This window comes from Ochotona princeps, chromosome 2, assembly GCF_030435755.1.
Source record: "Ochotona princeps isolate mOchPri1 chromosome 2, mOchPri1.hap1, whole genome shotgun sequence".
Classification (NCBI taxonomy): Eukaryota; Metazoa; Chordata; class Mammalia; order Lagomorpha; family Ochotonidae; genus Ochotona; species Ochotona princeps.
This window is the reverse complement of record NC_080833.1, coordinates 1,550,815-1,571,039: the sequence shown is the minus strand read 5'-3', so window position 1 is coordinate 1,571,039 and position 20,225 is coordinate 1,550,815. Positions and strand designations below refer to the sequence as shown.

At 65.9% G+C, this 20,225-nt stretch overlaps 1 protein-coding gene across 1 annotated transcript in view; it reads left to right on the top strand.

Moving 5' to 3' along the window:
* Positions 1 to 367: 367 nt before the first annotated feature.
* MEGF6 (multiple EGF like domains 6) overlaps positions 368 to 20,225 on the top strand; it is a 60,109-nt gene continuing 40,251 nt past the window's right edge. Inside the window, exons 1-3 of the mRNA XM_058660765.1 lie at positions 368 to 686; positions 4,811 to 4,945; positions 6,661 to 6,770. Of these exons, the coding sequence (XP_058516748.1) occupies positions 589 to 686; positions 4,811 to 4,945; positions 6,661 to 6,770 (343 nt within the window). The 5' untranslated portion in view covers positions 368 to 588. The remainder of the gene's footprint in view (positions 687 to 4,810; positions 4,946 to 6,660; positions 6,771 to 20,225) is intronic.

The window sequence follows — 20,225 nt, the reverse complement described above, 5'->3', positions numbered from 1 at the left end:
TGGGCTAGAGGGGAAAGGCCACAGCCTGTGCCTGCTGGCCGTGCCTCTGAAGCCACAGGGCACCCGGGGTTGGGGACACCTGCTGGGCCACGCATCCCAATGGTGGGGTAGCTTCGGACGCAGGTGCACCAAGCGGGTGCACCAGCCCGAGCCGGCTTCCCGGTACAGATCAAAAAGGAAGGAGCTCAGAGCGACTTGCTGGGTCCGCACTAGGGTCGGAGCTGAACCAAGAGCGCGGAAGGGGACGCTCAGGCCGGGCTGGACTGGAAGCTGGAGGCCCGACGGGGCTCGGGGCGGGGCCGAGGCCGTGCGGGGCGGGGCTGCGGGCGCGCCAGGCCCCGCACTCGGCTCTGCTCAGCGGGGCAGTGTCCCACCCAGCAGACCCAGGCACCTCGGGTGCGGGCAGCCAGCCGGACCCTCCGCACCTGCGCTGACCTCGGGCTCCCAGGACGCGGCGCGGACACCTGTGGGCTGCGCTCCGAGCGCGCTCTCGGCCATGACGCACGTGCAGGCGGCGGTTCCCGAGGAACTGCGGGGCCCCCTGTGAGCGGGGACCGGGGAGGACCCCGGCGCGAGGCGGCGCGCGCGATGCCTGTGCCCGCGGAGGCCCTGGCGCTGGTGCTGCTACTCCTCGCGGTGGCTGCGGGCGACCCGGCGCGGCTCCTGCGCCCGCTGCAGCCCAGCATGTGAGTAAAGCGGAGGCGGACCTAGGCCGGGGGCTGCGGCCGGACCTGGACCGAACTCGGAGGCCTTGTCCCGGGCCCCAGAACAATGGGCTGTTTGCGCCGCCTGCGGAGGGGGCCGAGGTTCCCGGGCTGGGCCCTGCGCTCCGGAGAGGGGTCTGCGGCTGGAGCCTCCTGCCTGGCCAGCACTGGCCGGCGAGCCGGGCTCGGCGCCGGCGGGAGGAAGGCGCGCGCTCCAACTTCCTCCCCGAGCCGCCTCCCGGGGGCCGGGGGCCTGCACCGGGGCGGGCTGCGCCCCGACGGCGCGCGGAGCGGCTGGCAGTGTCTGTCCAACACGTGCGCCCCGAGCCTGCCGGGGAAGGCTTGCAGGAAAGAGGGACCAGGGGACCAGACGAGATGAATGTAATTTTGAAAGATGATTCCCCAACGGGGTGCTTAGGAGCCTGGCGCTGGAGGGAGCCCAGGGGGAGGGGGAGGCGGCGAGCCCCGGGCTCCTGCAGGCTGAGGACTGGGGCATGCCTGCAGAGCTTGGCGAGGCTGCTGCCCGTCTTGAGGGGGCCACGGAAGGGGCTTTTCTGGCCCCTGGCCCCTCCAGGGGTTCCCTCGAAAGCAGGGTAGAGGGGGAGGGAAGAGCAGGCCAGCCGGGCCCCTGGGGGTCTGCACCCTGGAACTCCCCCATTCCGCCCCCCTCTTGCCCTGCTCCCGTGGGGAGATTGCCGGTTCAAGAAGCCCTGGGAGGGGGGGAACGTGGGGTCCTTGGCGTCTGGATCCCACTGCTGGCTCCCCTTGCCTGGGGCTTCCCCAGGTGGGTGCCGGCTGGGGCATCTGACCCCCACCTGCATCCTGGCCTGAGGCCTGGGGGAGGGGACTCCCCACTTCTGCCTGTCCACCTGGGGCTCCAGGAAGGAAGGCAGGGGCTTTGAGCCAGTTTGGGATGGATTGCAGGAAGGAGTGCGGTCTTAACGCGCTCCCCCTCCTCCTGGACCCTCCCCCTCCTCCTGGACCCTCCCCCGCTCCCCTCCCACTCCGCCTGGACCCTCCCCCTCTCCCCTCCCCCCACAATCATCTTTATTTCTCCGCTCTCTGATTCCTATGAGCTAGTTGTATTTTCCCACAAGTGTTTTTATCACAGAGCACCTGCTTGTGCCTGGGCACGCAGTGGGACCACTGTGGGTAGGGGGCTTTGTACCGCTCGGCTGGGGCCAAGGCCCATCTGGCTGAGTTCCTTCCTGCCTGAAGGCCGTGCCCAGCCACACCAGGTGTCACTGTGAGGGGCCTGGGCAGCTGTCCCAAAGCTCCTTGCTGGGGCCCAGGTGTTCCAAGGCAGGTGGGGGTCCGTGCTGCTGGCAGGAAGTGGCTGGGCGCCCCATCACAGCTTCAAGCTATGCGGCAAGTCAGCGAGCAAGGCAGCTGGACAGGAACTGGGCTCCCCACCATGAACTGGACAGGAACTGGGCGCCCCCACCATGAGCTGGACAGGAACTGGGCGCCCCCACCATGAGCTGGCTGCACCCAGGCAGGGGGAGGTGAGGGTGGAGGCGGGGCGTGGGGCGGTGTGTCGGGGTGCCTGTGCCAGCCACCACCCTCTGACTGCTGGCACTGCCTGCTGGTTCTTGGACCTGCACGCCCACCTCGGTGTGCAGTGCCTGCCTGCCTCCAGCCCACAGAGCAGACGCCCACAGAGCTGGTCCAGCCTCCAGCCCATAGAGCTGGGACAGCTGGGTCCCTCTGGGTCAGGAAGTGACATCCTGCCTCCAGATGGGATGGGGTAGGGGAGTGTGGGGTGGACAGCAGCTAAGAACGGAGACTGTCCAGCTACTAGGTCCACTGGGCTTTGTAGCGGCCGGCTCTTCCAGGTGGGCAGAGAGATGGACCCAAATGGCCCCTTAGTTTGACGTGGTTGCTGCCTGGGAGCTGTGTGCGGGGTGCCAGGCACCGGGAGAAGTACGCAGCTGGCGTGGTGGGCTGCCCGGGGCGTTGGGGCTCCTGACAGCCCACGCTGCCCCGATCAGGGCCAGAGGCTGTGCTGAGCAGCACAGGAGCCCTCGGACCCTGCAGAGACCCTGCTGGGGGATAGGTTCTTGGGGGATGTGACCTGAGCAGGCTGCTGGGAGACCTGGTGTGGGGCCAGGTTGGATGGAGAGAGCGCCTTGGGGTGGTCATCTTGCTGATAACTGGGGGTTCAACAGGACAGACAAGACAGGTCCCACTTGGGGGTTACCCCCATGCCTTGTCTCCCCGTCCCCCTATGGCTGGACTTTTGCCCAGTTCCTGGAAGTCCCCATGTACCTAGAGAAAGGACCCTGGGCCCTGTGGTGTGAGCTCTTCCAGGCCCACCAGCGTGAGGGGGTGACCATGACCTGGGCCTGGGTCCCTGCTGCGTGTGGCCTCCCACCCCTCCCTCCCTGGTTTGCTGGAGCCTTGAAGGCGTGTGCTGTCCTGGCACCCCCTTGGTGGACGCTGGAGGAGTGGGAGAGTGATAACTTCCCTGGGGCTGCCAGCCGCCGAGCCCAGCTTGCTGCTACCGCCGGAGACCCCAGCTTGGCGCTTGCTCCAAGGCCGGTGCTGGGCCTGAGCCCCTCCCCACCCTGCTTTCCCGGGGGATCCCGGCCACCCGCTCCTCCAGCCTCTTCTTCAATTGCTGCCCTCATTGGCCAACACTGCCTGGTGGGCTGGAGGACAGAATGTGTGCAGGCATGGGCGAGCATCGCCTGTGGCCGTGGGCTTTCCTGGGGACCGTCCATGTTCGTGCTGTGGCCTGGTGACAGTGCCCCTAGACCCTGAGCTGCCCTCCAGCTGGACTTGGGGACTGTGGCCCCTGGCGGCCTCTAACCGGGGCTGAGAGAGGCGTGGAAGCCCAGCCTCTGCTCCTGGCTGCTTGTCTGCTGGCCTTGGGCAGAGCGCACACCGTGGGGAACCCTGGACGTCCCGTGTGATGTCATGTCTGGGAAGTTCCTGGAGCTGTGCCGAGGAGCCCCCCACTGGCAAGCACCCTCCCCGCCCCCGTGTAGGAATCTGCTTCAGCTCTGGGGGTGGGCAGAACTCCTAGGGCAGCAGGGGGCACCACAGAGCCTGGCTGGGGTCCAGGTGCTGTACAGCGGCCCTGGTGGCACCCCACAGCTCGGAATCCCCAAGGGCGGGTGGCTGCAGTCGGCCTGCCGGGTCGAGCCCTGCCCCGGGCAATTCCTCCCCGTCCACTTCAAGGCTGCCAGTGATGAGCAGGCGCTTACCCAGGAGGTGGCTCAAGTCAGAGGACACATGCTGGGGTCCAGAGGCAGCCAACCTGGGGCCGGGGTCGGGGTCTCCCAGCTCCCAGAGTGAGTGGGGATGCCCCCCACGTGGGGTGGAACTGCCCACTGGGCTGTTAGCTGAGAGCCCAGGGGCGTGCCCAGTGTCCTCAGGCAGAGTGGGTAGTCGGGCAGGGCTGGCCTCTGCTGGCAGGAGGGGTCCCAGGCACCGGGGCCCACCAGGCTTGCTGCAGCCCTGCCATACAGGTAGGTGTGTGCCTGGCCCCTCGTGCTGGGCAGTGGGCCCAGGGCCTGGCTGTGCAGGACCAGCCCCGTCTCTTCCAGACACCATGTGGGTCCCGTGGCTCATGGACGCTGGTGTCAGCTGGCCCTTGCGGGATTTGCCACAGTGGAGGCCACCTTCGCCCTCCCTTAGGGCACTTGGGGCTGGCACGTGCTCTGGGGCCTGTGCCCACTTGGTGCCTGTGCCCACCTGTGGCCTGACCACAGCAGCCTTGGCTTCTTGTCCCTTGAGCTGTCGGTGGGGTTGGGGGGAGGCTAGGGAAGAGGTCCCTTCCCTCTGTGTCCCGTCGCTGCTGGTTTCTCAGAGACTGCTGTGTTCCGTGTCTGCAGGGGTGGCGGCCCCACGATCTGGCCAGACCCCTGCCACCTTTCCCTACCCCACACTGACGAAGACAGGCAGTGGTGGTGGGGGGAGAAGCCGCCAAGCCACAGCAGGGCACTTGCTGGGCAAGTTGGGCAGGCTTTGTGCCCGGTAGGGGCCACCCAACTGCAGGTGTGCAGTGAGCTGAGGCTTCTGGCCGGAGCAGGGGACCGTCGGGGGCGGGGTGCCAGCAGCCTGCTTTTGGGCGGGGCACTGACGCTGCCATCCTGTCCCAGGCCTCACGTGTGTGCTGAGCAAGAGCTGACCCTGGTGGGCCGCCAGCTGCCTTGTGTGCAGGCCTTCAGCCGTATGGTGCCCGTGTGGAAGCCGGGCTGCAGGCTGCAGGCATGGTGTGTCAGCCATGAGCGGAGGTACGTGCTGGGGACCCTGGGTCGAGGGGGGCCTGGGGGTGGCCATCTGGGGCCTGGGCAGCTGGAACTGGGGGACTTGTCTCACCTCAGGGCCACCTGAGCTCATGGGGGTGAGGCTGTTGGGTCAGTTAGGCGCAGTGGGCTCCTCTGCCGGGGAGGGGTAGCCCCCACTAGCACTGTCCCTACTGGAGAATCCTGGGCTCCCTGCCCACGTCCAAGTGAGAACTTCTATTGCTTAAGATAGCTTGGAAACCTGGTGGAGGCCTGGGGCTCCACAGTCCTGCTCTGCGTCTGTGGCCTCAGGCCATGGGGCCAGGTGGACGGTGTCTGGGCTGAGGTGGCCGAGGCCTGCATGTTCTCACCTCAGGGTGTTGATGTTCGCCCGGTGGTGGGGCGTGGGGGGTGCAGCCCTCACAGTGCCTCACGGGGGACACAGTTGTCCCCTCTTCTGGGGGACAGCAATAGGGCCTGGATGCAGGTTTGGCACTGGGAGGTAAAGCGGGGTCTCGGGGCACCGGAGTGCAGCTTGCCTTCCCTGCAGGAATGGCCCAGCCCTGACTCTGGGAGGGCAGGCGAGGCCCCAGTGTGCCCAGCGTGTGCACTTGCCGCTTGGGTTTCCGGAGTAGCAGAGTGGTGTTGGCCGTTGGGAAGTGAGTCCCGTGAACCGTCAGGCTTGTTGTGGAAGGTGCCTTTGCTGGAAGCTGCCAAAAGCTACTGCTAACCCCAAATCCAGCCCGAGCCCCCCTTGGCATAGAGGAGCACCCTGGCAGGTGGCCAGGAGGGGCTGGGGTCCAGGGTGGACTCTGGTCTGAGCTCCTGAGTTCCAGCAAGCTCCGGAGCCTGTCTGTGCGTCAGTTTCCGCACTTGGCGTTGGCTGAGCTGAGGGTCCTGTGACCACACGGTCTGATCTCTGATGATCAGCCGCTGCCTGGCCACGGGTAGGGCCGAGAGCGGTGTTTGGGGCTGTCCCATCACCATGGCAGCCAGAGTTCTCCAGGCCAAGCACCAGGACTTGTCACCCTCAGGGGGCGCAGGAAGGAAGGAGGGAGGGAGAGAGGAAGGGAGGGGACACTTGGAACTTGTCCTTCCCGCCAAGCCCAGGCTGTGCTGTGGCCTCAGCTGTGAGGGCAGAGGCATGGGGGCTCCCAGGGACCGAGGGACCCGTTGCAGAGCCGAGGGGGCTGCAGCCGCCTGCACTCCCCCTGGGGAGCAGCTCACGGCTGGCTGTCCTAACACGCCTCGGCCGGCCAGACGTTGTTTGCGCTGTGGCCAGTGTCTGTCCGGGCAAGTGGTTTCATGTCCTGCCAGAGGCGCTTCCAGGGCCTGTGTGCGGCCGCATGCATGAACACTCGCTTCCGGGACATGGCCGCTGGCTGGATTAGTGTGTGTGCTGGGTCAGCCCCCACCCCACCCTGGGGCCTGGGGTGGGGCCGGCTTGGGGTTCCCATACGTGGGCCCAGCAAGCAGGAGGGCGTCCTGTCCCTCGGTTGGTCCCATCGACGGCGGCTTCTGGCTGTGGCCCTGTCACTGAGCAGCAATGGCTCAGGAGCAGCCATCCCCAGACAGGGCACAGCATGAGGTCGCTGCTGCTGGGTCCTGGCCCCTGGCACAGGCTCCTGCACAGCTGGGGCCCCGGGCCTGCTCAGCCCAGTTGGTCTCGGGCTGGGGGGCTGGTCCTGCAGCGTCCACTTGTTCCCCCCTCCCTTGTCTTCCAGAATCATCTATTACACAGGCTACAGGCAGGTGCACACCACGGAGGCCCGCACGGTGCTCAGATGCTGCCCAGGGTGGAGCCGGCTGCCTGGCCAGGAGGGTTGCCTGTCCGGTGAGTGTCCCTGCTGTACCCTGGCCACCCCGGGTCCTGGGAGGATGGCCCTGCAGGGCCACACAGGGCCTGCTCCTCTGTCCCAGAGCGGCTTCCCACGGCCACTCCAAGCACTCCCCACTCAGTACCTCTGCTCACCAGAAAACTGGAGAGGCCAGAGGCACGGGGCCCGCAGGCCGGCAGGACCACAGAGGGGTGGGTGCAGTGCCCCCTGTCCCCTGTGCAACGCGAGGACCCAGGCGGGGACTCTGAGCTGGGTCGACTGGAGCTGGGTTGTCTGAGGCCCTGGCTTTGTGGGGGAAGGCGGGCTAGGGACAGGTGGCCCTGTGGGGGCCATGGGGACAGGTGTCACAGCAGGCGAGGCTGCCTCCCAGTATAGGTCGGCCCTGGTCCCAGCAAGCCACCATCCCCCCACACATGGGTGTGTGCCAGGGCATGTCCCCCCCGCTGCCCTTCCCACAGGCTCCCCAAGGGGCGTGCAGCTGAGGAGGGGGTCAGAGGGTCCCCAGGAAGGGTGCCCTGCGGCCCTGACCCCATTGTCCCTGCTCTGTGGCGGCGGCAGTGGCGTCGGATGAGTCCCCTGCTTCTTCTCGTCTGTAGTCTGGGAGGGACAGAGGAATCTGTCGGGGAGCGAGCCAGGGCAGGACATGAAAGGCGGCCCCTGGTTTCCGCTGCAGGTGGACCCGACTGAGGACAGACAACTGGGAGTTGGGGGCTGGGTGGGGAGAGGAAGTAGTGTCCCCAGCGCTGGCTGGGGAAGGAGGCCTTTCACTCAGGGCCGGGGCAGGTGCTGCTGTGTACGGTGGTGCCTCGGGCCACTGTCCCCTCTGAGCCCTGACCCTGCCTGCCCCCTCACTGCCACCTGAGTCTGAGCGTGACCGTCTTTGGGTTCGGGTGGGGTGGGGGGGCTCAGAAGTGGCCAGACCCTGGCTTGCCCCACTTGTCCCGGAGGTCAGGCTGTCCTAGGTCCATGGCTGGGCCTGCCGGTTGCCATGTCTCTCTCATCCCCACAGGAGCTGTGGGGCTCTGGGCCGTTCCTGCCAGTGTTGTCGGCCTGGGTTGGCAGCCAGGAGGCAGTCTGGTGCCCGCACAGGAGGCCCTTGGGGCTGGGATGGATGAGGTGGGCGTTCCCCTGGCCATTGGTGGTGGGGGGTGAGGGGACTGGGGTGGAGGGGCCGGGCTCCTGGTTGTCACGTCCACATGGCAGGCTCCCCCAGGGCCTGAGCTCAACTCTGGACTTCGTTGTTTTGGGAAACTCCTGTGGACCGCAGCATCCCGTGTGTGAAGTTTTATTTTTACCTGCTTGTTTGTTTGACTGAGCTCTGTGATGTGATTTGGCCGGATGCTGAGGACTGGGTCCCACATGGATGAAGGTGGGGGTGGAATTGTAGGGGGAGAGTCCGGGTGTACATGGGCGGGGCCTCGGCAGAGTTGGGGGTACATGGGTGGGGCCTGAGCCTGGGTGCACATGGGCGGGGCCTCAGGGCAGAGTTGGGGGGTACAAGGGTGGGGCCTCGGCAGAGTTGGGGTGCACACGGGCAGGGCCTGAGCCTGGGTGGCCTCAGGCCCCTCCCTTGCCCTTCACCTGACCCCTCCACCAGGCTGTGGTCTGGCAGGCATGACTGATGCATGTCACGTGACCGGGGGGTTATTGATGCTGAGCCAAGACAGGCAGCCACAGGTGGGCTGGAGGGGGTAGGGAGAGGCTGCTGAGGACAGCAGAGGTGACCCGCATGCTGACTGGGAGGCCCAGCAGCCAGTGGACGGTCCAGGCAAGGTCGTGGGATTTGGGCCCATTGTGCTCGACTGCAGACTGCCTCTGGCCCGCCTGAGCACTCTCCTGGGCTCCGTGGGGTCATTACATGGTCTCATGTGGTGCCCCTGCTAACCCCCAATCCCCATGGCACCGCTGCCAGCCCCCTGCTCCCCATGACACCCCTGCCAGCCCCCCACTCCCCATGACACCCCTGCCAGCCTTCCACTTCTCATGGCACCCCTGCTAGCCCCCGCTCCCTGCAGCACCCCTGCCAGCCGCCCCCCTGCACCAGTGAGCAGAGAGGGGTGATGCCCCTTCCCCAGGCCGCCCCTGCAGCACGAGGGGGAATGGGAGGGGCACTCTCTGAGCCATGTGACCTTGCCTTGCTTCCTGTCACGTGGGTACAATGCCAGGGTGTTGGAGCCTCATGTTTGCCTAGGAACGAGGGAACGCCTAGCGTGAGGAGAATGGCCGGAAGCAGCCAATCACGGCTTCATTGTCACGGTCGCCTCAGCCCTGGGTGACCGGAGTGTCGGGCGGGGCCTGGTGGCTGGGGCTTCCCAAGTGGCTGCCCACCTGCAGAAGGTGAGCCCAGGGTGTGGCTGGGCTGTGCCCGTGGTGGCTCTTGGGGACAAGTGCTTGCAGCTCAGGGTTCCGAGTTCCCTATGTTCTGCTCAGCGAGCCAATCTGCCCAGTTTCCCAAGGTTTCAGTTACTATCACTCAGCAGCCTGGCATCATCACCACGCTGGGGCCCCTCACTGAAGGGGGCGCGAGGCAGAGTGGCCGATGAGGTGCCAGCCTGCAGGAGTTGCCTTTACAGTCCCCAAGGTGGACACACAGGAGTGAGCCACTGGAGACCCTGCCCCACTGCCTCCTCTGCCTCCTCCACAGGGGGCAGGGCCGAGAGGGGGTCAGGAGGTCTCGTGTCTGCTGACTTCTCGGGCCTCCCACCAGCTCACGCATCCTACAGTCCCAGAGTCCTGGTGCCCTCAACCTACAACACATCCCTTGAACAAAGTTTCCTTGACCTGCACAGAGAAGCCTTGTGGGGCCAGCTGGGCTCAGATGACAGCAGGGAGCTGAGGGACCGTGTCTGTGTCCCACAGCAGGGACGCCCAGCAGGTCAGGAGGGCCAGCTCTGGAGAGAACGAGCAGGGGGCGGCAGGCAGGGGCGCTGTCTCTGCAGGCAGCTCGATGGCACGCATGTAGGGAAGGGCTCTGGGCGGGTGCGGGGTGGCTTCAAAGCAGGGGTGCCAGGAGGCTGCTGCATTGTTTGGAAGGTTCAGGAAGCCTGGAGGGATGCCCCACCTGGTGGGGGTACTCAGAGCCGGAGCGGGTCTTGGGGCGACCCTTCCCCGCTGTCTGGCCTGCTGAGTGGGGCTATAGGAAAGCCTCGTGCCTGTTTGGCCTCTGCTTTCCCTTCTGCCTGAGCACTTCTCGGTGCCCCAGCCTGAGAATCAGCCCAGTCTTCGGACTACTACCGCATTGCCCCAGGCTCCGCCCATGTCACCCCAGGCTCCGCCCATGTTGCCCCAGGCTCCGCCCACATCGCCCTAGGCTCCACCCACGTCACCCCAGGCTCCACCCATGTCACCCCTCTCCCTGTCCTCTGCTGGGATAAACCACACCAGCCAGGAGTGCCACAGCGGGTCTGCTGTCACTCCATGACCTCTGCTCCTGTCCCTGTACCTCACCCCTACAGATCTCTGACCACCTGGGTCACAACGACTCTCGTGGGTCTGTACCTGAAGGGAGGGGGGGCAAGCAGGACGCAGGAGCCTCTGCCATCTTGGGGTATGGAGGTGGCTGCCGAGATCCCATCTTGAGCTGTGGTCCTGGCATGGCTTCTGGAAGCTTCTCTTGACCCAAGGAAGACCCCCGGGTCACGTGCTGAGCCTGCCCAGCTCGCAGGGTTCCCACAGAGTACTGTCCACAACCTTGTCCACCTTGTCCCCCAAGGCTGGGAAGTCATGTCTTGGGGTCCCACCTGGGTCCATCCCAAAGACCCCTTTGCAGAGCGGCTCCCAAGAGTCCACCACCCTCCTGTGATGGAGGAGCTGGCCCACACGTGGAAGCCACTCTCATGGCCCCTGCAGCACCTGGTGTGCAGGAGCACAACACAGCCCCCTCGCCCAGCTCCAGACCTGGGATGACCATGGAAGCAGAGGTTGGCAGCGACAGGGCCCGCCATGGCCGCCTGGGGGCCTCCTAGCCGGGGGCTGCGGGAGCCAGGGCCGAGCTGGGAGTGCTGCTGGCCAAGGAGTCTGTTCAGGGCTCACAGCCAGTCAGTGCTGGGTCCTCCCTGGTCCAGTGAGGAGCCTGCCCAGACCCCACCTAGAACATTCTGTGGTCACCTGCAGGCCCGTCAGCCTGGCTGCCCAGGCCCTCTAGCCTGGCCTAGGCCGGCCCTTCCTGGGGCTGTGCCCTGGGGACCCAGCAGGCTCCTGAGCACCCCTGCCACCAGGGTGGCCCCTAGTGTGGACGTGGCAGGGCCCGCGCCAGTGAGGATGCCTGCTCTGACCTGAAGCACTCAGCAACAGTGTGGCAGAGGGCAGGGGCCCTGCGATGCCCACAGGCTCTGCCAGGGGTAAGGGCAGGGTGTGCTGTGAGGTCACTCGGTGCCCATGGTTTGTGCTTGCAGCCTGTGGGCTGGGTGCATGGTGTCCTTCTTGTCCCACCTTGCGGTTACTCCAGCTCCTCCTGGCCCTGGCCAGGGTCCCCCGTGCCGAGTGCACCACTGTGGTGGGATATGGGAAGGGGGAGCCCACTGTGCTCACACAGACCTTGCCCGCCATCTGGCCAAGTGCAGGCCCTGGCCCCACCTCGGGCACCAAGAGAAAGCGGGTGGTGGGAGGAGGCCTCTGCATTGCCAGCTGCGCGGCCCCGCCATGCAGGTGGTGCTCCCAAGTCTGCAGCTCCCAGACAGCCTGGCCAGCCTCTGGTTCCGGCTGTGGAAGGCCACCTGGCCGGACCTGCCCCTCAGTGGACGCTGGTCCCCGGCTGCCTGCTGGGTGGCTGGGTCACTGTCCTGAGTGCTCACTTAAGCAGCAGGTGTCCCAGGAGTGTGGGCAGAGCTGCCACCATCCGCCATCTTCAGGGACACGTAGGGCAGTGACCCTGGGGTCAAGACAACTGACAGAAAAGAATCTGCAGGTGCCCCTTGGGTTCCTGGTCTGCTCGGCTGGGGCACTCGGTGTGAAAAGCTGTGGTAGGGAGGCCACTTTCCAGCGTCCAGAGGCCTCCAGGCTGTGGGGGCGGCCACACCCTCCGGCTCGCCCTCTTTAGCCCAGGGCTGGCTGTGGGTCCTGCTGAACCTGGCCTGCACAGGGCCATGGCTGGGGTGGCGCATGGCAGCTACATTCAGGAGGGAGCTGACATGGCGGCGGGGCTGTCCGTGTCCAGGGTCTGGTCCTGTGCAGGCTCCAGGTGTCAACCCCCTGCCCACCATCTTTGTAGTGCCTGGGGAGGGGCTGTGCTCCGTCCAGGCCTGGGGTTGGGCTGCCCCACCCCAGCTCCTGCCCTGCCCATCTCCCCAGCCGAGTGCAGCGCTGGCCTCTGCCTGAACGGTGGCCACTGCCTGCCAGGCTCAGCTCAACCATGCTGCTCTCTCCAGGGCTTCCAGGGTCCCCGCTGCCAGTACAGTGAGTGAGCCCATGTGCCGGGGCTGCCTGGGGGTGGCGCAGGGGGAGGCCCTGACTGACCCCACCTGCCCCGTTCAACATGCTCTGTAGGGAGGAGAGAGGCCAGCCCCGGGTAGGGCAGGGGTGACCGAGGTCTCGAAGTCTCCAGACTGCGTTGCTACCTGGCCAGAGCTGTGCTCGCCCTGGGAATTGGGGACACTGGGGGTGTTGGCTGAGGCAAAGCGGCAGAAGCTGGAGGGGTGGGGCAGCTGTGTGGGGCTGGGTGGTGTCGTCGTGTGGAAAACTGCCTGGAGAATGGCTTGGGTGACCCCTGAGCTGCTCGGAGCCCCGAGTGAAGCTGTCTCGTCTGTGGTTTTCGGCTTGATTCCATGTCCCTAGGTCACAGCCTCGAGGGACTCCGGTTGAAGTGAGAGGCTCTCTCCGCTGTCGGTGTCCAGGGCTTGAGGTTGCTGTGGGCACGTAGCTGGGACCCCTTGGTAAACCTAAGACACTTGGAGGGAGGGAGGGTCCCTGTGTGATGTGCCATTCCCTGTATGACAACCGTCTGAGTGCCCTCTGGGGTCGGGATTTTGGGAGGTGCTGGTTTGCGCCAGCGTCCTGAGTGGACACACTGTTGGAGCTGGCCGCTCACTGCCCTCTGCCTGACTGCGAGTGTTCCTGCCTCCTGCCTCTGGGTGCTGGAGGGCACGGGGTGGGATGGCAGGTTTCCCAGTATGGGTCACTGTCCCTGGCCATCATCCAGGCCCCCAGGACGCAGGCTGGGACCACGGCAGTGCAGGTCACTCGGGAACGGGGCTGGGGCTGCTGGTGGGTCCCGGCTGGGCTCTGCAGGCCAGGGTCCCAGGCGATGCTCTGCAGGCCAGGGTCGCAAGCTGTGTCTGTGGGCCAGGGTCCCAGGGGGGCTCTGTGGGCCAGGGTTCTGGGTGGGCTCTGTGGGCCAGGGTCCCGGGTGGGCTCTGCGGGCCAGGGTCCCAGGCAATGCTCTGCAGGCCAGGGTCACAAGCTGTGTCTGTGGGCCAGGGTCCCGGGTGGGCTCTGCAGGCCAGGGTCCTGGGTGGTGTCTGTGGGCCAGGGTCCTGGGTGGGCTCTGTGGGCCAGGGTCCCGGGTGGGCTCTGTGGGCCAGGGTCCCGGGTGGGCTCTGTGGGCCAGGGTCCCGGGGCGGTGTCTGTGGGCTCTTCTGTTCCTGAGAAGGAATTCAAGGTGGAGGTGTGAGAACTACCTCAAGCCACAGGATGAGCAGCAAGAGAAGGCCTGGTTTAGGACCCCAGCAGAGGTCAGGGGTCAAGGGTCAGGTCTTTATACTGTGGGGAGGCAGGCGGTGGTGTCTGGGGGTGCTTAGTTGGGTACTGAAATGGGCCTCATTGGGACCTGACTGTCGTCCATTGCCTTTTGTGGCGGGACGGGAGAGTGAGTTCTGGCTATGGTCATTTTCTGATCGTGACATCATTGTGACCTCAGGGTCATCGCAAGGACACATCCTACAGCACAGTGGCCACTGCCAGCAGGCATGGGCCTAAGTTATCGACACTTTGGGACTAGCTGCCCCAACTGCAACGAAGGGCTTGGGGTCTGGGAAGGCGGGTGTGGGTGGCACGGCCAGAGGCCTGGCATGGGCAGGCGTCCTTTGCTGGCACCTGCTGCCTGGTCACGGCACCCTCAGGGTCAGCTGTCACATTTTGCCAGACCTTGTGGTGCACTCCCTGTGGACATGCTGGGGTGGGAAGGGACGCCCCGGGAGCTCCGTGTCCCTGCAGGGCTTCATGGTGGGGTTGTGGTCAAGCTGTGTTTGACCACCCTTGGGGGTGGTGACCCTGTGGGTGCCCCAGCCTGTCCCACCCCCTGCCCTCCTGCTCTGCCCTCTGTCCGTCCCCTGTAACCTGACCTGGCTTCGCTGTCCAGCTGTGGACCTCCCTGGCTGTGAGGTGGTAGCTCCTGGCCTCGGGGTGTCAGGGGTCTTGGGGGCCCCTGGTGGGGGGACTTGGCATCTCCCAGGAGTTCAGCAGCCAGCTGGAGGGCCTGTCTCACTCAGATTCTAGGCAATAACTGCCCAATGGGCTTTTCCTTAAAAAAAAGAGGTTATTATTTATTTGGAAGGTGGAGTTACAGAGGGAGGAAGAAGAGACACAGGGAGATCTTTCATCCGCTAGTTCACTCCACAAATGACCACAGTAGCCAGTGCTGGCCAGGCTGAAGCAGGCCAGGAGCTCCAGCCAGCTCTCCCACACGGGCTCGGGGACGCAGGCACTCAGGCTGCCAGCTGCTGCTGCACCCGAGCAGGAGCTGGAGCAGGGCTGGAGCTGGTGCCTTTGCACGAGCAGGCCCAGTGCTGGCCGCACCCAGCGGCTTCGATATCTGTACTTGGGTGCTCAGGAGGGGGACACTTGGGCCTGGGGCCCTGGCCCCCGAGGTGCCCGGGGCTCACGGGAGCAGCCCCTGCCCGGCCCCCGAGTTGCCCGGGGCTCACAGGAGCAGCCCCCTGCCTAGCCTGCAAGGTGCCCGGGGCTCACAGGAGCAGCCCCCTGCCTGGCTCCCAAAGTGCCTGGGGCTCACGGGAGCAGCCCCTGCCCGGCCCCCGAGGTGCCTGGGGCTCACGGGAGCAGCCCCCCGCCTGGCCCCCAAGGTGCTGGCTCAGCGGATTGGGAAGGACCTGGGAACTTGGAACTCTTTCCGGTCTGATAGGTCCTGCCCTCATCACCTCTCTGGTTCCTGTTTTTGTCGGCTCCGTGGAAGGGGAAACAAGGCAATAGCTGCTGACCGCCGGCCAGAGCAGGGTTAGAGCGAGGGGGCAGGCTTGCACACGGACCCGCTGGCCAGAGCAGGGTTAGAGCGAGGGGGCAGGCTTGCACACGGACCCGCCGGCCAGAGCAGGGTTAGAGTGAGGAGTTCAGCTCGCACACGGACCTGCCGGCCGGAGTGGGGTTAGAGCGAGGCCATGGACCTATGTGGTGGTGCAAGTCTTGGGCAGGTGGAGCTGTGCTGAGAGCTGCTCTGGTGGAGGCGGGGCAGTGAGCCTGGGCAGGGCGGAGCCACTCTAGGGGACCAGGCCTGTGACAGCTCTCGGCCTGCTGGCATGTTGCTTCCCTCGGGAGCAGCCGACAAATCGGGGCAGCTGCCAGCCCCCCACCAACCAGGGGCTCCTGACAGAAGCTGGGGGAGTGCAGAGCTGGTGTGCAGGACTAGGAGTGAGAAGGGTGTGCTGGGCAGGCGTGGAGCCCAGGTGTGCAAGCTGGCTGTGTAAGGTAGGTGTGCAGGGCTCTTTATTCTGCCCGCAGCCCCACGTTCCTCTGTTGTCCCTCCCCCCGTGACTGCTGGCATCCTCATCTTTGCGCCCTCCCCCCCGTGACTCCTGCTTGCACCCTAGGCTTTGCTGTCCCCAGCCCCACTCTGAAGGACAGTTTGCATCCTAGGCCTTGCTGTGTGGACAGGCTGGAGCACTGAGCCTGGCTCTGCAGCTGTAATCGTTTCCAGGTTTGACAGTAACAGCTGTCTTTCTCTGGTTCCCCTGATCTCTCTGCTGAGCAAAAAACTGGGGGTGGGGGGAAGGGCCCGGGGCTCCTGATTGGTCAGCAGGGAGCCTCAGGATCCCACAGCTCCCCTAGGACGTCACTCCTTCCCGGTGTCCCTGCCCCTCGTCGCACCCACCCCTCACCCCTGCCTGCTCATCTCCAGGCCCCACCCCACTGCTCTCCCTCCCACCTGGCCTGCAGGCCTGAGCACATGCCTGGATGCCAGCAGTTACCCGCCCTGCTCTGCCTGCCGGGACGCCTGGACTGGCCAGGGAGGGGGGACAAGGGGAGGGGCAGGGCCTGGGCGACACTGCCCCCTCGCCTACTCAGTGCGCACCCTCGTGCAGTTGGAGCAGCTCTGGGGTCCCCAGGGACGTGTTACCTTGTGCAGGCCATGCAGGGCCAGGAGGCGAGGGCTGCTGGGCAGCTGTAGGGGCCGCCGCGTGTCTGTCCCTGCTTGAGCCTCTAGGGGGGCAACTCCCCCAGGAGCTGGGCAGGAAGGGCCCTGGACTACCAGTCGCCTGTGCTCTGTGGGCGGCTGGCACAGCTGGCTCCTGAGCCTGGCCGTGCTGAGCGTCTCGGTGACCTCTGGCCATGGGCAGGACAAGGACAGATGCTGAGACCTGAGCAACCTCTTGAAGCTTTCACTCTGGGCCTGTGAAGTGGGCAGGCTGGGCAACTCTGAGGCCAAGGGCTGGACCCTCACTCCCTGGCCCAGGTGGGCAGCCCAGGAGGCATGGTGGTCCTGTGCAGGGATGAGGGTGGGCAGCAGTGCCAGAGGGGTTCCTTTCGGAGGGCCAAGAGCCCTGGCTCCTTGCTGGCAGGTGCACCTGGGTCCTGCCCCAACCTCACTGGGTCTGGGGGTCCCTTGGGAGTGGGCTGGGAGCAGGCTGGCTTCCCCCAGTGAGGGTTCAGGAGCACGGTGGGCGGGGTCCTTCCTCTGCCTGGCCATGGCCTCCAGTGTCTGTCTCTAACCGGTGCTAATAGCCTAATGAGAGGAAAGCAGGCCTGCGTGCTGCCCACTGTGTTGGCCCTGGGCCCACTCCAGTCTCCACCCAGGGTGGCTCCTGGTGACCCACTGCGGCCCGGCTGCGGGTGGGTGGGAGGGGAGGGCAGCCCTGCTTTCTGCGGGAGCTCTCCCATCTTGTACCGTGTGCCTGGCTGGCGCCAGGCCTGGGCACCCAAGCTCCTGGCCCCTGGCCACTGGCTGTGGGTGACTCGGTGCTGGAACCTGCAGCCTACAGCTGGGCAGATGGTGAGAGGTGACCAGCTCCCTTCCTGAGCTCAGGTCTAGGATGCCAGGACTGTTCCTGTGCTCATGAAACCCACGCTCTAACAGGGGACCCCACACTCTGACCTGGGCAGGGGGCTATATTGCACCTGTAACGTGTAGGCCAATCTCCCCACACCTGCTGGGCTCACGGCTCACCTGCCTGCAAAAGAGCCAACTGTGCCATTGCGGGACCCCAATGTGCCAATCAGACCACCCCCACCTCCAGCAGGGACCTCTGGGACAGGCGCTGGCCTGTGATGGCATGGGTGCCCTGCCCTGGTCCCGAGGGGTGGGCAGACACAGCAGAAAGTTCCAGACCTTCCTGAAAGCGTGCAGGGCAGGGCCTGGCTCTGCCCCTCCTACCCTGGACCTCAGAGTGGCCCAAGCCAGCACCAACGGCTCGCCTGCGGCCCTCCTGCCCAAATGGCCGTAGCAGGAATGCCAAGGGCACCTCCTGGGCAGGCCTGGAGTGTCCAGGCAGAGGTCGGGGCCCAAAAGAGGACCCTCAGCCAAGCGGCTCTCTGGACCCACAGAGGCAGGCTGGGGTGGGTGGTTTAGAAGCCCCCTCCCCCTGACTGGAGGGGTCTGGCTGCAGGACTCGCCAGCCTGGGCTCAGGGCCTGGCTAGGGGCTGCTGGTATATCCTCAGGGGAACTTGCCAGGCTGGGCCACGGCCACAGAGGGAGAGCCGCAGAGGGGGCGCTGGGCCATCCTGGTAGAACCTCCCCAGGAATTGAGGGTGGGCGGCGCCTCACCCAGGATGAGTTCACGGGCTCTTGGATGCAGCTACAGGGCTGGGGCTGGGCTGCAGGTGAAGGACCCAGGTAGCATCCTGCAGGCGCTCCTGGGGTGGAGAGGACGGGCAGGCACGCAGCACCTTGCCGACATCAGGCATTGGCCATGAGTTAGTCCCGCCTGGCCCCGGGGGGGTCCTGACCTCCAGCAACACAGCCAGGCCCAAGCCCCAGCCCAGCCTGTACCCCAAGCAGCTCAGGAATTTGATGGACTCAGTATTCCCATCCATCAAATGGAGCAAGCACATGCTGGCCCCTCCTGCACGCTTTCAGCCCTGTGGTCCCCACCAGGGCCCACTCCAGCACCCCCAGGAGGCCTCCTGCTGCTCCAGACCACCGCCTGCCCACCTGGGCAGCAGCAGCATGGGCACATGGCGCCGTGTCTCCCTGGCATCTCTGCTATAATTCTGTTGTTCAAAGACCACCCCATCTGTGACCAGCCCCAGGGGAGGCCACACTGCCCATGGTGCGCAGAGCCCAGGTCCAGAGGACGCGGCAAGCGGCACGTGGGTGGCCACGTAGGGCTGACAAGTGGGTTGTCCCACAAGGCATGTCTGCAGGACCCTGCAGGGGCTCCCAGCCACCCGGCCCAAGCACAGGCTGTCCCTGCAGTGGGGACCCAGGCCACAGAGCCCTGGGTCGAGACCTCTCCTGCCCTGGTCAGCTCTGAGAGCCATCTCTGGAGAACGGGCGGGAGGCCAGGGCCGCTCTGCCACCTCAGGGACCTGAGTGCCAGGTGCGCATGGGGACTTCCTGTGTCCATCAGGAGGTCCCAGGCAGGCCCTGCTCTCTGGGTCTGGGGTGGTCCTGGCCCTGCCCTCACCTGCAACACACAAAACCCTGAGCAGCTGCGACTCCCAAGGACCCCCAGGTCAGGGATGGGGGTCCAGGGCCACAGCCCCTGGCCAAAGCAGTGAGCTCCCCAGGGCATGGGGTCCAGGGTCACAGCCAGCCCCAGCCAGGGCAGCCAGCTCTCCAGAGCCAGGAAGGGGACAGGGCCCAGGGTACATCTCCCCAGGACTCAGCTGGAATTGCATCAGGAAAGCCAAGAGCCACTACCCAGAAGGCCCCGGAGCAAGGCCCTAGGTGAGCTGAGTCCTCCCAGGAGAAGCAAGTCTTCCAGCTGTGCTGGCCCTCCAGGGGTCCTTGGTCCCCCTCGGGTGTTGTCTGACCCTCCTGAGATAGGACTGGTCCCACATGGGACACAAGCTTCCCCAGGTGGGTTCCTCCTAACGCATGTGCAGCCTGAGTGGGGGGCACGGTGACGGCCACAGGTCTGTCCTGTCAAGCTTGGATTTCCTGTTAAGAGTGTGGATCTCCTGTTAGGGCATGGGTCTCCTGTTACGGCGTGGGTCTCCTGGTAGGGTGTGGGTCTCCTATGTTAGGGCGTGGGTCTCCTCCAGCAGGGAAGAGCCTGGCCCTCCTGAGCTGCTCGCAGCCCTGGCCAGGTGCTGCCCCGTGCCTCGTGCCAGCTTCACCGAGCGCTGGCTGCCCCAGCCGGGGGCTGTCCAGGGAGGCAGATTCCTGGGAAATCTGCTGATCTTGGTGTTCAGGCGTGCTGGGGTGGGGTGATTAATGAGGGGCTGTGAGCTGGGAGGCTGGCGTCCGCGTCTGCCCCAGGCATTCCAGGGCAGGGCTCGGCCCTCTGTCCAGTGCAGCCCGGGTCTGGGCAGCATCACGCTGAGCCAGGCCTGCTAACAGGACAGGTGTGGCTGGGGAAGGCAGCAGCGAGGAGCCAACAGCATCTCAGGCCTCTGTGCGGGGCTGCTGTGCACGTGTCTCCGGCCAGAACCTGCTGGCTGGGACCAGGAGCAACAGCAAAGTCCCCTCAGAGCGGCACTGTCCATGGGACAGACGTCCAGGGACCAGGAACCATGGGTCCGGGGCCGCCCAGGCCATTCTTGCCCAGGGCTGCCCGGGCCACCCTGCCTTGGCAGTGGCAGTCAGCAGTGGTGCCCACAGGCCCAGGGAGCCCTGGGGTGGGGAGGCCTGGCCTGCATGCGGCCATTGACATTGACCGAGCCCCTCGGAGGGTCCCTGGCCTTCAGGTACTGTGGTGCTGAGCCCAGCCAGGCTTCCCCACGCGCCAGAGACACCAGCCTGTGTCACAGCTTCCTGGGGACAGCCTTGGCTACCGGGGCTGGCACTGCGGCTTCTGCCCCAGGAAGAGGAGAGGTCAGGCTTGGTCAGCAACTGCCAATTGTGGCAAGCCAGGCCAGTGGCTGCGTGCTGGCTGACACACCAGACGCTAGCCCCGCGGCCTGGCTCCGAGGGATGTGGTCACTCATTGCAGGGGCTTCCCTGCGGTGGACACTGAGCTCAGAGCAGGTGGGCGCTGCCCGAGGCTGACCCGTCTTCGAGGGCTCCCCACGGGCCAGCACAGGTCAGCGTCCTGTAGCACAGCCCAGGTCCACGGGGCCTGGCACAGGCAGGGGGCATCCTTGGGGTGACCTCTGCCCTCACATGGCTCTGGGAGGGGGGAGG